General features: G+C 32.1%; 1 protein-coding gene across 4 annotated transcripts in view; it reads left to right on the top strand.

Moving 5' to 3' along the window:
* The window catches only part of LOC122509959 (ecdysone-induced protein 78C), a 118,349-nt gene extending 104,731 nt beyond the window's left edge, over positions 1-13,618 (top strand). For 3 of the 4 annotated variants that reach the window (XM_043624313.1, XM_043624311.1, XM_043624310.1), the window contains 6 exons: positions 10,035-10,176; positions 10,421-10,887; positions 10,966-11,265; positions 11,356-11,755; positions 11,851-12,004; positions 12,180-13,618. In XM_043624313.1, coding sequence (XP_043480248.1) covers positions 10,035-10,176; positions 10,421-10,887; positions 10,966-11,265; positions 11,356-11,751 — 1,305 coding nt within the window. In that variant the 3' untranslated portion in view covers positions 11,752-11,755; positions 11,851-12,004; positions 12,180-13,618. The remainder of the gene's footprint in view (positions 1-10,034; positions 10,177-10,420; positions 10,888-10,965; positions 11,266-11,355; positions 11,756-11,850; positions 12,005-12,179) is intronic. The other variant, XM_043624312.1, reaches the window with a different exon arrangement.

Genomic DNA, 13,618 nt, shown 5'->3' with positions numbered 1-13,618 from the left:
TTTTTAGTTCGTTCAAGCGAAAATTCCTCTTTTTGCATAGGGAATTTTAAGAAATCTGCTTGCTTGTTGGTATTAAGAAAATTTAAAAAGAAAACAATATATGTAGGTATATAAAATAAATAAAATGATAATATGCTTAATAAGGCTGGTGACCTATTGCCAGCCCCGACCCACTATATATAACTTTATTTACTCTCCCTGCATTGTACAGGGTTCGAGACACCATATTTTACATACAAAACTTAACCTATTTTACATTATATCTTATATACTACCGCAACTTAAAATTACCTCAACTTAAAAATTACCTATACTATTTACAATCTCAAACTCTTATACCAAACCAGAAGCCAGTGCCAGAGCTTCCGTTTCCAGTTCCGTTTTGCCCTTTTCGGCATCTTCAGCTGAATTACTTCTATTTCCCACCCTACGATTACGACTTTATATTAAACCCTCCTTCCTCCTTTCTCTCGCTACTTCCAACTCATTCATCCATCCCTCACCCTGCCCATTTTCATCCAATATCCATATTACTCTCTCTGCCACACTTTTCTCTTCATCCATTCCTCCGTTACACCATTCCAACACATGCTCCCAGTCTTCCCTTTCATACCAACGTACTCTACATTTCCTTTCCTCTTCATCCATCCAGTACTTACATTCTCTCATTCCTTCACCCATTCTGAATCTACATACTCTACTCCACCTTTCATATTTTGGTATTCCCTCCCTTTTAACCCATTTATACCATTTATTATATCTGGATTCGTTAATTCTTCTCCATCTTCCCTCTTCATCTCTCTTACTCCAACCCTCCATCAAATCCTTGCCTTTTCCCCTACCATTTCTTCTCTCCCGTATAGCATCCTTTTTTTCCTTTTCCCATCTTTTGCATCCCCTTTCCCGTTTCCTTACCTTTTTTTTCTTTTATTTATATTATTTTTTTTATTATATATGTTTTTTTACTTATATTTATTTATCTTTTTTTATTTTATATTTTATTATATTTTTATATTATTATAATTATATTATAATTATATTAATATATAACTATCTATATTATAATCTATCTTAATGTAATTAATCTCCCATCTATAATTTACCCCCCTTCCTCCTCAAACTCTTTACTTCTCTCCTTGGACTTCCTTTCAAATTCCATCAATCTTTGGGTATCCCACTTTCCCATCCAGTCTTTCCTACTTGTTTCTTTCCTCCTCCTTTCCACCCTTTTCTTCTGTCCTTCTATTTCCACTATTAGCGGAAAGTGTCCAGAATCCGTCTCGCTTTCAACTTCCATTTTCTTTATTAACTCTTTCGCGTTATCATCTGCTATGACGTAATTGATTACTGTCTGCCCCTTTCCTACAAACGTAAACTCCCCTTCCCTATCCCCCCTCGTACACCCGTTGCAGATCGACCACCCTCCCTCACTTATTATACTCAGCATTTTCCTACCCTCCTTATCTATCACCTTATGCTTTGACTTCCTTTGGTACTTTTCTTCCCCCCCATTCAAATAACCCCCACCCAACTCTTCCGTCCATGCATTAAAATCGCCTCCTATTATAATCAATTCATCTTTCCCTCTCTCCATCCATTCCTCTACCGTCCTCCATCCCTTACTGTTCCCCTTCTTCTGTAGATCCCCACCACATTTAAATTCTGTTCTCCCACCCTTATTTTCCTTACCATGCTATCCTCTTTCATCCATTTCTCTCCGTCTGTGATCTCATTAATGTTGTTTCTTACCCCCGATATCATTCCTCCTGAACTCCTACCCTTTACGTGATCTCTTTTTGCTTCCTGCATTGTCCATTTGTATCCTTTTGGCAATTTTCTCTTTGTCGACTCCCAACCCTTCCCTTCCACTCAAGTTTCACACAAAAATACTACATCCCATTTTTCCAAGTCTCTCCAAAAACCCTCCTCCTTATTATTTAACCCCGAAACATTCCAAAATATCAATTTAATGTTGTCGGACCCATTCCCGTCCTCTCTTCTTCCTCCCGTCCTCGTTCTCCAAACCCCCCTCTCTCTCCCCTTCTCTGTCGGAAGACTATAGTCTTCAGGGAAAGCGAAGAGTCCTTAGAGTCAATGTTAAAATTTTTTCCTTGAATTGTGTTTGCCTTGTTTCTTGTACCTTTCTTTCGTATCAGCGTGTGAGGAGTTGTGATTTTCGTGAAATCTAAATTTGAATGATTTTGCGCATGATTAATTGTCAGCATACGTCACATGGTCAATATCTCTTTCCTAGTCTCTCTTAGGTGCCGTTTCGTGGGGATAAGGAAGAAGGGTTCTCCCGAAAATTGCGACGGAAAAAGAAGGAAATGAATTAAAAATGAGAAAGCCTACCCGGGACAATCGGATGGATCGACACTTACTTGCGAAGTTCGAAGAAGTCTCGACGCGAATTGACGAGTGTTATTATTGAGATGTTTGAGAGTTTTATTAATTCATTTTGTAGAGTATTCGTTAATTATTTCGAGTTTTAGTTTTTATTAGTAAATTGTTGTTTTTGGTTAACTTGTGTTTTAATGATTTCCGATCATTGAGGACCGGAGGAGAGTACACCAGGAAGAGAAGTGATATGAGTAGCATCTCAACGGTCGAGTTTGAAGAGTTCGTTTGGGTGTTTGTTGTTCAGAGGACTATGTTGCATCACGGCATCGGCTTGGCAGAAATCCCCGATGAGATTTGTGAATATTTGAGAAAAACAGCAGTTGCGAGTAATAGCGAAATTCTTGTACGGGATTTGATGCTAATGATTTTAATTCAACATTTTTTTTTGTTTATACTCCTGCCCTATTGGCCCTACGCACTTCGACAAGAGTCCCCGAGAAATACTTTTTGGATTAAGCATAACCATTCTACTTAGAAATTTTCTATATATTAACCTAATTTGCGTCTACAGCCGACTTTTATTAGGAGTACTCGCATTCGCCTGGACCACCCGTCAATGGGTTTTCTCGCCAGAGAAGAGGGAAACTGTAGAAAACCTCTCTGAGTACAACCGGTTTATCGACAGTCGAGTTCTAATGGTGTGTACCGGACAATAATCGACGGTGCACATCATTATACCTCGACGTCAAACCTCCCGCTCAGATTGTCTCACGTGCCGGAAAAATACCAAGCCAAGTGGGCGCGAACCAAGGGTACTTATACCCTTGGTCCTTAAACGACCACCAACGCCAGGCATCTATCCGACTGAGCCAATCTGTCGGTTATTTCAATTCAATATTTAAATATATTGATTTGGATCATACATAAATCTCTACTTTACAATAAAATAAAGCTAACAATTATGTTTATGAACTTGTACACGATCTTGTGCAAGTATATTTATTTATTACTTTTAGTTACTATTTCAAGTATATGTGCCTGTTCTTGTCCATTTACTTTGTTCCAATTCGTTTTAAAATCATTTATTATGCAAGACTAGCTGACTTCAAAACTACATTTTTATTGTGCAGACATACTCCACCCTTAATCTTACGAAAAAATCTTATCTCGTCCTAAGCTTCGCGAATAAATGGACTGATCTTCTAACTTCTAGACAGGTCATATCTGACAAACCCAGGTTATTCTGTCTTGATTGTAACATATAGTCAAAATATAGTCAAATATAGTCACATTCTGTTCATTGTGTATTAGTAGTGTTAATACTGATACAATTTCATAAGCTAATGAGCAAATATTTGAATCCCTGAATATGTCTCTTATGGTGTGTAAATCAGCGAAGTCTATAATTATATGTGTCTATAAATGATTGAAATTGATTTTTTGACCAGTTTATTCTTCTAATAGTGCTTTTATTTAGTCTCATCTGTATTTTACAGAGAGTTCTTTTGCTTTACTAATTTTACTGAAAGCTAAATTAAAAGTTTAGCGCTCCTGCTCCATAAACTTGTGGAGTTGTAGAGTTCTCCCAAACATAAAGGTTCCGTTTAGTTACCACAAACGAGATACACTTATATATTTTTGAAGGTGCTTTGCAATCATTCAGACTTTCCAATACAGCCGAAAGAAATAAAGCATTAAAATCTCCTTTTATATTCATGGCAAGGGCGGCTGTCTTTTTTCCTCGAGAGAAATTATTAAGGATATTGATTTCAATAGATACTATATAATCAAAGGCTGAGTCTCTTTTAAAACCATATTGATAACAGAGGCCTGTAAAATTTGATTTTTGATAACCTAACCATGGGATAGAACCCAGAACTCTTTTTGCATTTAGCGAAGGCTTTATAGAACTCTACCTTAGAGTAAATCCACACAGCACTGAAGTTTGCCTGAAACTTGACAGTACCTCGACCAGCGAGATTAGAAACATTGAGTAGCGATATTCATGAAACGATGTGGTCATTTGTCATGTGACTCATAGTAAAGTATATGGGGCACGTGACCACTGAATAACATGACCTTAAGCGATAATTATACTTCAAATCTTGACTTGCAATGTTCAGGCAATATTGTGACAATATTGCATGCGATATTCGTCTAATTATTAAAATTACATGAACTAATTATTACTAATTACACATTCTTCCATGAAACTTTCGATGCTGTGTGTGTTCTAACTTGGACTCTCAATAATATACTGGTTAGAAAAAACGTGATAAAATAAAATCTTGCAGCAGAATATCACACGTTGTACAGAATCAAAATCACAGCTTAGCATAGAGATTACCATGTAACAAAGTGAGGACAACAAATCACATTCAGGACAAGATTTGAAAGCCTGCAAAAAATTTGATGTTGGCAGCAATTGAAGGGCTGGCTGCAATAAGGGGACGAACGCGTGGTTGAAAAGGATAGTACCAGTCAGGTAGCAGTGAGCGGCTCAAGGCTTGTCACTGCTACCTGACTGGTAGTATCCCTTCCAAGTCTCCCGTTCGTCCCCTTATTGCAGCCAGCCCTTCAATTACTAGTTAATCTGTTTTAAAAAACTTATACTTTAGTGTTATCTGATCATCATTGAATATTAGTTGCATATTATTTAAAGTGTTTCGTTACTTACTCTGCCTACTCTGTCTTGTGTAGGAAAAGCATATTAAAAGTAGAGTCGTTCTTCTGCCTCGTTTCTTGTCAAGTCTCTTGTACCTTTCTTTGGTATCAGCGTGTGAGGAGCTATGGTTTTCGTGGAATCAGAATTTAAATAATTATGCGCATGATTAATTGCCAGCGTTTGTCACATGGTCAGGGACCCTTTCCTAGTCTCCTGCAGGTGCCGCTTCATGAGGATAAGGAAGAAGTGTTCTTCCTAATGTTACGAAGGAAACTAGGAAACAGATTGATATTGAGGAAGCCTACTGGGGACAAACCAGATAGTTCGACACTTACTTGCAGAGCTCCAAGAAGTCGTGACGCGATTAGACGAGTGTCATAATCCAGATATTCTTGAGAGAGTTTGCTTAGTTATTTTGTAGAGTTTTGTTAATTATTTCGAGTTTCAGTTTTTATTAATAAATTGTTGTTTTCGTTAAATGTGTGTTTTAATGAGTTTTCTGTCATTCAGGATCAGAGGAGAGTAATAGAAAGACTTGTGATATTGATAGCTCCTCAACGGTTGAGTTTGAAAAGTACGTTTGATTGTTCGTTTAGAGGACAGTTTTGAATTACGGTATCGGCTTAGCAGAATTCCCCGATGAGATTTGTAGATATTTGAGAAAAGGGGTAGTTACGAGTATTAGCTCCCTGTTCCAATACACTTATTTTCATGACTTGTTGGGATTTGGCTGTACTTTTGTAAATTAATTACTTTTATAGTGATAAACAACTCCACCAAATATTTTTTCAAAATTTTGAAAATTACAAAAAATATGGCATTTTTAAAATTATTGTCTTTTTTTTAAAGTGCTATAACTTTGGTTCCAATTAACCGATTTTGGATTTTAAAAAAAGGATTTCTTTGGTTTTAAGTATATTTTAAGTTAAAATTAAGGTATTGGTCGCGCAGCTGGCTCTGGCTAAAAATTTACCTGGCCGCTTACTAGAGTGGGGCAGTGAGAGTGAGAGAGACAGTTTAACTCCCCACTCTATTCATTCGTATGAAAATTCATATAATTTAGTTATTTTTTTAACTTTCTGTCAATATATTTATAGTTTGGTGCGGTCAAAAAATGTCATGTTTTTTTTATTCATTTGTTTTATCTAATTGAATATTTTGGTAGTTTTATTTCAAAATCTAACGATTAGTTATCATATAAATAATTATTAAACAAAATCATTACATGCATTGGGTGCTCCCTCCATGCAAAATGTATGAACTTTGAATTCATTTTTTGAAGCTTTGAAACGGTCAAAATTAATGAAATTGGTCTCATTCTGTAGATAAATACTTCAGGAATAAGTATGCAAAATTTGAAAAAAATCTGACGAAAAACATTTTACGCGACTAATACCTTAATATAAAAAAAAATTCAAAAAATTTTTTTTTTTTTGAAAAAACATCATCTATGATTTTTTTCAAAATTTTACTAAATGTTAGGGCAAATGTGCTTTACATGTCCTGTAAGTTTCATCTTGGGATCTCAAAGGGATTCGGAGTAAAAAAATAAAACGTAACCACAAATTACGAACATAGGGGGCAATATTCCTCAACCGCCTAGGTAAAAAAGTTAATTTTCTCTAAACTTTGCTAAAATGTTACTATTATTAGTAGAAGTGTAAATATTAATTTTTTTTGAATTTGATAAAATATTTTTTGAGTTATAGAGTTTCAAAATTTTGATTTTTTTGAAAATATCTTTTTTTCGATTTAATATATTGATAAGTAAAATTAATCAAATTTAAAGTATGAATAGTGATTTTTAAAGGGGTTTTCACGGGCTATAAGCTGATGATGAAAAAAAGTTGTTTTCTGTCAATTTCTCCTTGAAATTCAAGGTCAAATTCTTAATTTCAATATACAGTAGAACCCGGTTAATATGATCCCGTTTAATACGATTTCCCGCTTAAGACGCTCATTTATGGTGGTCCCTGCAATTAAAGACATACATTTTATATCCCACCTAATATGTTTTCCCGCATAAGACGCATTCTTAGTGTGGTCCCTACAGAATCGTATTAACCAAGTTCAAAATCGGTGTTTTTTATTTTTTTGTAACCTATCCCAATCGAAAGCTTACCTTTTTTCATATGAGAACTTGCCCACTTTTTTACCTGGGCAGTTGAGGAATTTTGCCCCATATATTCGTAATATGTGGTTACGTTTTATTTTTTTACTCCCCCTTTGAGATCCCAAGATGAAATTTACAGGACATGTAAAGCACATTTGCCCTAACATTTAGTAAAATTTTGAAAAAAATCGAAAATGATGTTTTTTCAAAAACGGATTTTTAATTTTTCAAAATTTCAAAAAAAAAAATTTTTTTGAATTTTTTAATTTTATATTAATTTTAACTTAAAATATACTTAAAACCAAAGAAATCCTTTTTTTAAAATCCAAAATCGGTTAATTGGAACCAAAGTTATAGCCATGTTATAGCACTTTAAAAAAAGACAATAATTGAGCACCTGGATTGTAGAAGTGCACGTAAATTTTTCTCGGCCGAAATCGAAGTCCCCTAGACACTTAAAATTCAATTTCTGAATTTTAATATTTTAAATACACATCCTTATAGAAAATTTCATTGCGCATCTTTTTTTCTTCGCTGTGTCTATTTCGCCCGCAAACGGGCGAAATAAGAGTGATGAATTATTTCGCCCGTCACTAAAAATACGTAGGTGGGGGACAACGGGCGAAATAAGAGCAATGAATTATTTCGCCCGTTATATAGTTATTCCTATAATACCTTTGAAAAAATTTTAAATTTTTAAGGTGAATGGCAGAAATGAAAAGAAGTGTGTTCAAGTCAGGTTAGTAACCTTCACACCAAATTCAAATAATTATGTGTAGCTCATTTTTAAAAAAAGTACAGTTTCTTTATTTAAGTTTTAAAATGAGTTTCACACTTTCACACTTTCTTTAAAAAAAATGTTTTTGTAAATCAAAATAAAAAAAAATAAAATTATTTCTAAATTTTTCTTTCGAAAATAGTATCATAAAACTTATTTTCCAAATCTGAGTTAATATACTTTTGAACTGATTTGAACAAAAATAATAAGAATTTTCTAAAAATTAATGTTTTTAGTCTACATAGATAGGTAGAAAATATATTAAAATACATAATCTAGTTTATTTTATAAAATATTATGTAGAAAATTACTAATGAGCACCAAAAATATTGATAAATAAAGAAACTTTGTGAATTATTATAAAAATTCACAACTTTTTAAGTTTTTAATTCAATCTTCACAAAAATATACAAGTGACAAGCTAACCTTTTTCCCATTAAAATTAATTAAAAAACCAAAAACGGGCGAAGCAATGTGTCATTGGTGTCATTGCTACTTCGCCCGTTTTACATATTTTTACTTATTTTTCATGATGGGCGAAATAATTTACTATTTTTATTTCGCCCGTTTCCCCCTACTTACTAATTTTTCATGACGGGCGAAATAATTCATCTCTCTTATTTCGCCAGTTGTCCCCCACCTACGTATTTTTAATGGCGGGCGAAATAATTCATCACTCTTATTTCGCCCGTTTGCGGGCGAAATAGACACAGCGTTTTTTCTTATGAAATTTTTTTGTATCTATAACCGTTTTCGAAATATTTGAGAAATATTGATTTTTTGAAAACTGCAAATTTAATGACATTTTTCACTTCAACTCGCGATAATTCAGATGATTTTAAATATTTTTCAATGTACCAAAAAAGAAAATACGTCTAAAGATTTTCTACTAATGATAAAAAAGGAAAAAAGTTATTTTCTTTATAAACAAAATTGTTATTAATTTTTTTCTTTATTAATGTAAAAAACAAAATACAATCTTCTCGGCTCTCGTTTAACGGGCGAATTTTAAGTAACAAAAAACTTTCAGCGAGAAAGTTGTTCATTATGGACCAAAGAAGTTTTCTGGAAAATCACAGGGTTAATAATTTATTAGTGTTGAAATGGTGAATGTTTAAAGTTGATACCGTCCGAACGTGTGGCACGCGCGATGGCCATAACCTATGAAACGACACTCCCAAGCCTCCGAAGCACCTGTGGCGAGTAACGCGTGCTACACATTCGGACGGTATCAACTTTAAACATTCACCATTTCAACACTAATTAATTATTAACCCTGTGATTTTCCAGAAAACTTCTTTGGTCCATAATGAACAACTTTCTCACTGAAAGTTCTTTTTTACTTAAAATTAATTTTACATTAATAAAGAAAAAAATTAATAACAATTTTGTTTATAAAGAAAATAATTTTTTTCCTTTTTTATCATTCGTAGAATATCTTTAGACGTATTTTCTTTTTTGGTACATTGAAAAATATTCAAAATCATCTGAAATATCGCGAGTTTAAGTGAAAAATGTCATTAAATTTGCAGTTTTCAAAAAATCAATTTTTCTCAAATATTTCGAAAACGGTAATAGATACAAAAAAAAATTTCATAAGAAAAAAATATGCGCAATAAAATTTTCTATAAAGATGTATATTTAAAATGTCTAAATTCAGAAGTTGAATTTTGAGTGTCCAGGGGATTTCGATTTCGGCCGAGAAAAATTTACGTGCCCTTCTACGATCCAGGTGCTCAATTTTAAAAATGCCATATTTTTGGTAATTTTCAAAATTTTGAAAAAATATTTGGTGGAGTTGTTTATCACTATAAAAGTAATAAATTTACAAAAGTACAGCCAAATCCCAACAAGTCATGAAAATAAGTGTATTAAACTGACGTGGAATCCACCAATATTTAAATATAATTGATTTGGATTATATATAAATCTCCGAGTCAATCTCTACGTCATGTCACAAAAGAGAGGACAGTCTTCTTTAACATGAGACAGTGTTTAATTTTTCCATTAAATAGCTGAACTTATAATTTCAAATAACATTTAATAATACCAAAATTGATAAATTTTCGTAATATAGGTATACTTAAGTGAAAAATATTTTCGGATATTCGAATTCAGTAAATCATTTTATTTTTCAGGGTTTTTTTAGAAGAAGTATTCAAAAACAGATAGAGTACAGATGTTTAAGGGACGGAAAATGTTTAGTTATAAGACTAAATCGGAATCGCTGTCAATATTGCAGATTCAAGAAATGTCTAGCAGTTGGCATGTCGAGAGACTGTGAGTATTAATTATTTATTTTGGGTACAATAGAATAAAAAATAGAATTTTTAACATTCTTATTCAATTTTATCTTTTTATATGCTTTCCTACAAATTAGTAATTCTCTGGTGTAATCAATGAGGAAGCTTTTAGGAACCATACGAAATTTTAGTAATTCAATGCACATTTCACGAAATTTAAAATCATTAATTAAAATTGTAAGCTTGGTTGAACGTCTTTATCTAGTTTTCGTTTGTTTCAGCGGTAAGATACGGTCGAGTTCCGAAGAGATCTCGAGATCGAACGACTGATGATGTGGGAGCAGTATCAACAACGATAACAACAGCAACAGCTACTACTACTACAACTACGACGACTTCCCGTGTACATCAACTAGCATCCAGCATTAATTATAACTCAAACAACAACAACAACAACAATAATGATGATGATAATGATGACGATAATAACAGTAGCAATAACAATAATAGCAGTAGTAGTAGTAGTAGTAGCAGTAGTACTAGTAATAACAATAACAATATCCAGTGTCAGAATTCGGTTTCACGTGTACCACCTCCTACTATAGTTGAAGCTGATCAATCGGACGTCGATGAGAAGCAATTAGCTATTTACGAAGTTATTCTTCGAGTCTCTCAAGCTTATCATGCTCATTGTGTATACGCTGAAGAGTCTACAAGAGATTTAGTTCAAAAGCCTATCATAATACCAGTAAGATATATCAAATCATGTAGTGTAATTTAAAAAGTTTTCTAATAACTTGAATGATACCTGATTTATTTATTACAGCCTTCAAGTCCAAAGGATCCTGAAGTTGCGTCATCTATGGCAGAAACAGTGGAATCTCAAAAAATCTGGTTGTGGCAACAATTTGCAAATAAAGTAACGCCGTCGGTTCAAAAAGTTGTAGAGTTTGCAAAGCAAGTACCTGGATTTTCTGATCTCTCACAACAGGATCAGTTGATTTTAATAAAATTGGGTTTCTTTGAAATATGGCTTAGTCAAATATCGAAAATGACCACCAACATTTCCATGACTTTTGAGGACGGTACTTATCTTACTAAGCAGCAATTGGAATTGATATACGAGGTAAGTTATAATTCACCAACATTTTATGAAATTAAATATCTGGATAAATATTTAAGAATAAAGTATAATTTGTTGTTTCGTTGTCCAAAGCAGCCCGATTTCGTGTCAGACGTATTGCAGTTTACTACATCATTAAATGCTCATAAGCTCACGGATGACGAATTAGGTTTACTTTCTGGTGCTATTCTTCTTAGTGAGAGACCTGAATTAAATGATTTAAAAGCAGTACAAAGGTCGCAGGATCGTTTACTCGAAGCCTTTAATACTCTAGTGACAAGAAGTAATTCAGTTTCTAATGAAATCATTGTAAATGGAATGAATACCAGCAATCCTAGCATTTTGCAAATAATGCCGGAACTCAGATCCCTTGGGATTCGACATGCAAATCTTCTTGATTGGTTTAAAAAAAATTGGACAAAACTCAAGTTACCACCATTATTTGCTGAAGTTTTTGACATTCCTAAATGTGAAGAAGATTTACAATAAACAGGTATTATACTTATCGTTATTTAGTACTGATTTCTCATCGTATTTTATTTAATGTAAATGTTAATAAAATGCAATTATTGATTTTTTTACTTCTAGATTTCATCAATAAAATTTGCTCAGCATGAAGAAAAATGTTATGCGAAGATAATCACTAGAAGTTATAGCAAGTGGAAGGGAAATACTTTAAAAGACATTAATTACGTTTAGTTCAATTTCTACAAAACGAAAGTTTTGCGAAAATGGATATCGCGTAAGTAATTCTTTCTTTTTAAAATTTTTTAATTTGATACAGGGAAAGTAAAAGAATTAAGAAAGAAAATATACAAATACTCATAAGGACCACGATTTATTTAACAATTTTTTTAAGTAGATAAATAAATTTTTTGAAATATTTTTAATATTTACTCTGTTTTTACTTTCTATAGGTATTTAGAAAATTTGAAGTTTGGATCGCATAAGGTCCTAGTTAAAATCATAAAGAACAAAGTGAATTGTATCGAAGAAATTTTATCATCAAAATGAGTATTTTCAAGTTACTCATCAACGTGAAGGAACAAAAGACATTTTCGCAACTATTGGAAGGATTTGCTGCCAACGGATTGGTGCAATAGCACCTGTATAGCAAAAAAATGTAATTTTCTACTCCATTATTCAATTCTTAAAAACCATATTTCAAGCAATAATATACATACAATTCCGTTACATCGAAAACAGGACAAAAAATAAATGTAGATTTCATAAGAAATGTTAACTTTCAAGAGAATGGAAATTTCTCAAAAAAAAGTTTGTCGAAGGAAATGAATTGTACTAAAAGAGAAGTTTGAGAATCTTGCCAAAATTGTTTAATAAATCATACAAACAGCATGGAATATACTATGCAGCATATATTTATTGATAGCAAAAAAAATTAATAAAAGTTGCGTAACATTAATGTTCAATGATATTTTAAATAAGTATGAAAAGACAACTATATACATAATGTTGGTAGAAAAGACTAAAAATTTATAAAATTAAATAAGAAATTGACATTTTTTCCTTATGTTCATTGAATAAATTTATTTATCATATTTTTTTTAGTGAAAAAGATACATTTACACTTATTTAAAAGATACATTTTAAATGACAAATTGTGGTTAGCTATAAGTGTGAAAATATATTTCTGTTATCTACATAATAATTAAGATTCTTTACATATATTAGAAAATGTTGAAAAAATAAAACATTAATATTTAAAATTTGTTATTTTATCATCTTGAAACCAACTTTGTGTAAATAGGTCTATTTATTAAATTTTAAGTGTAGTCCAAATATATAAAGCTTGCAATAAGTAAAATTGTAATTCTATTTTTCTTAGAAGCAAGAAAATCTCAATTGAATTTCACAATAGGTACAATCACAGATCTGTTTCTAATCACGTAATCACGTAATTTTTATTACATAAAGTAACAAAGTAACTAAATATCAGGAACATAATTTCTCAAGTGTCACTGCTAAAGGTAAAAGTTTTCACTAAAAATTAAAAAATATTAATTTTAACGAGCGGAAATATAATTTTATCAATTATCAACAATCCATTGCTTTAAATACCGAGTATTTATTTTGAAATTTTAAGTTAATGAAGATTGAAAATCCGTTTTCAAAAAACTTGTCCGTATATTTTAAAGAGAATAAATATAAGTTTCAGCCACTAATATAAAGTGGTTTTTTTAATATTTATTTTGATTCTAATCAAATTAGTAGTTCTACTTCATATAGGAGAAGAAACATACCAATTTTCTCAGAAATATTTTAGAAAGAGTTTTTATAAATAATGAAACGTATCATAATATTTTTACATCAAAATTAAAAAATATACACAGCACAT

This window comes from Leptopilina heterotoma, unplaced genomic scaffold (genome assembly GCF_015476425.1).
Source record: "Leptopilina heterotoma isolate Lh14 unplaced genomic scaffold, ASM1547642v1 Lhet_65, whole genome shotgun sequence".
Taxonomy (NCBI): domain Eukaryota; kingdom Metazoa; phylum Arthropoda; class Insecta; order Hymenoptera; family Figitidae; genus Leptopilina; species Leptopilina heterotoma.
This window is presented reverse-complemented; position numbering and strand designations above follow the sequence as displayed.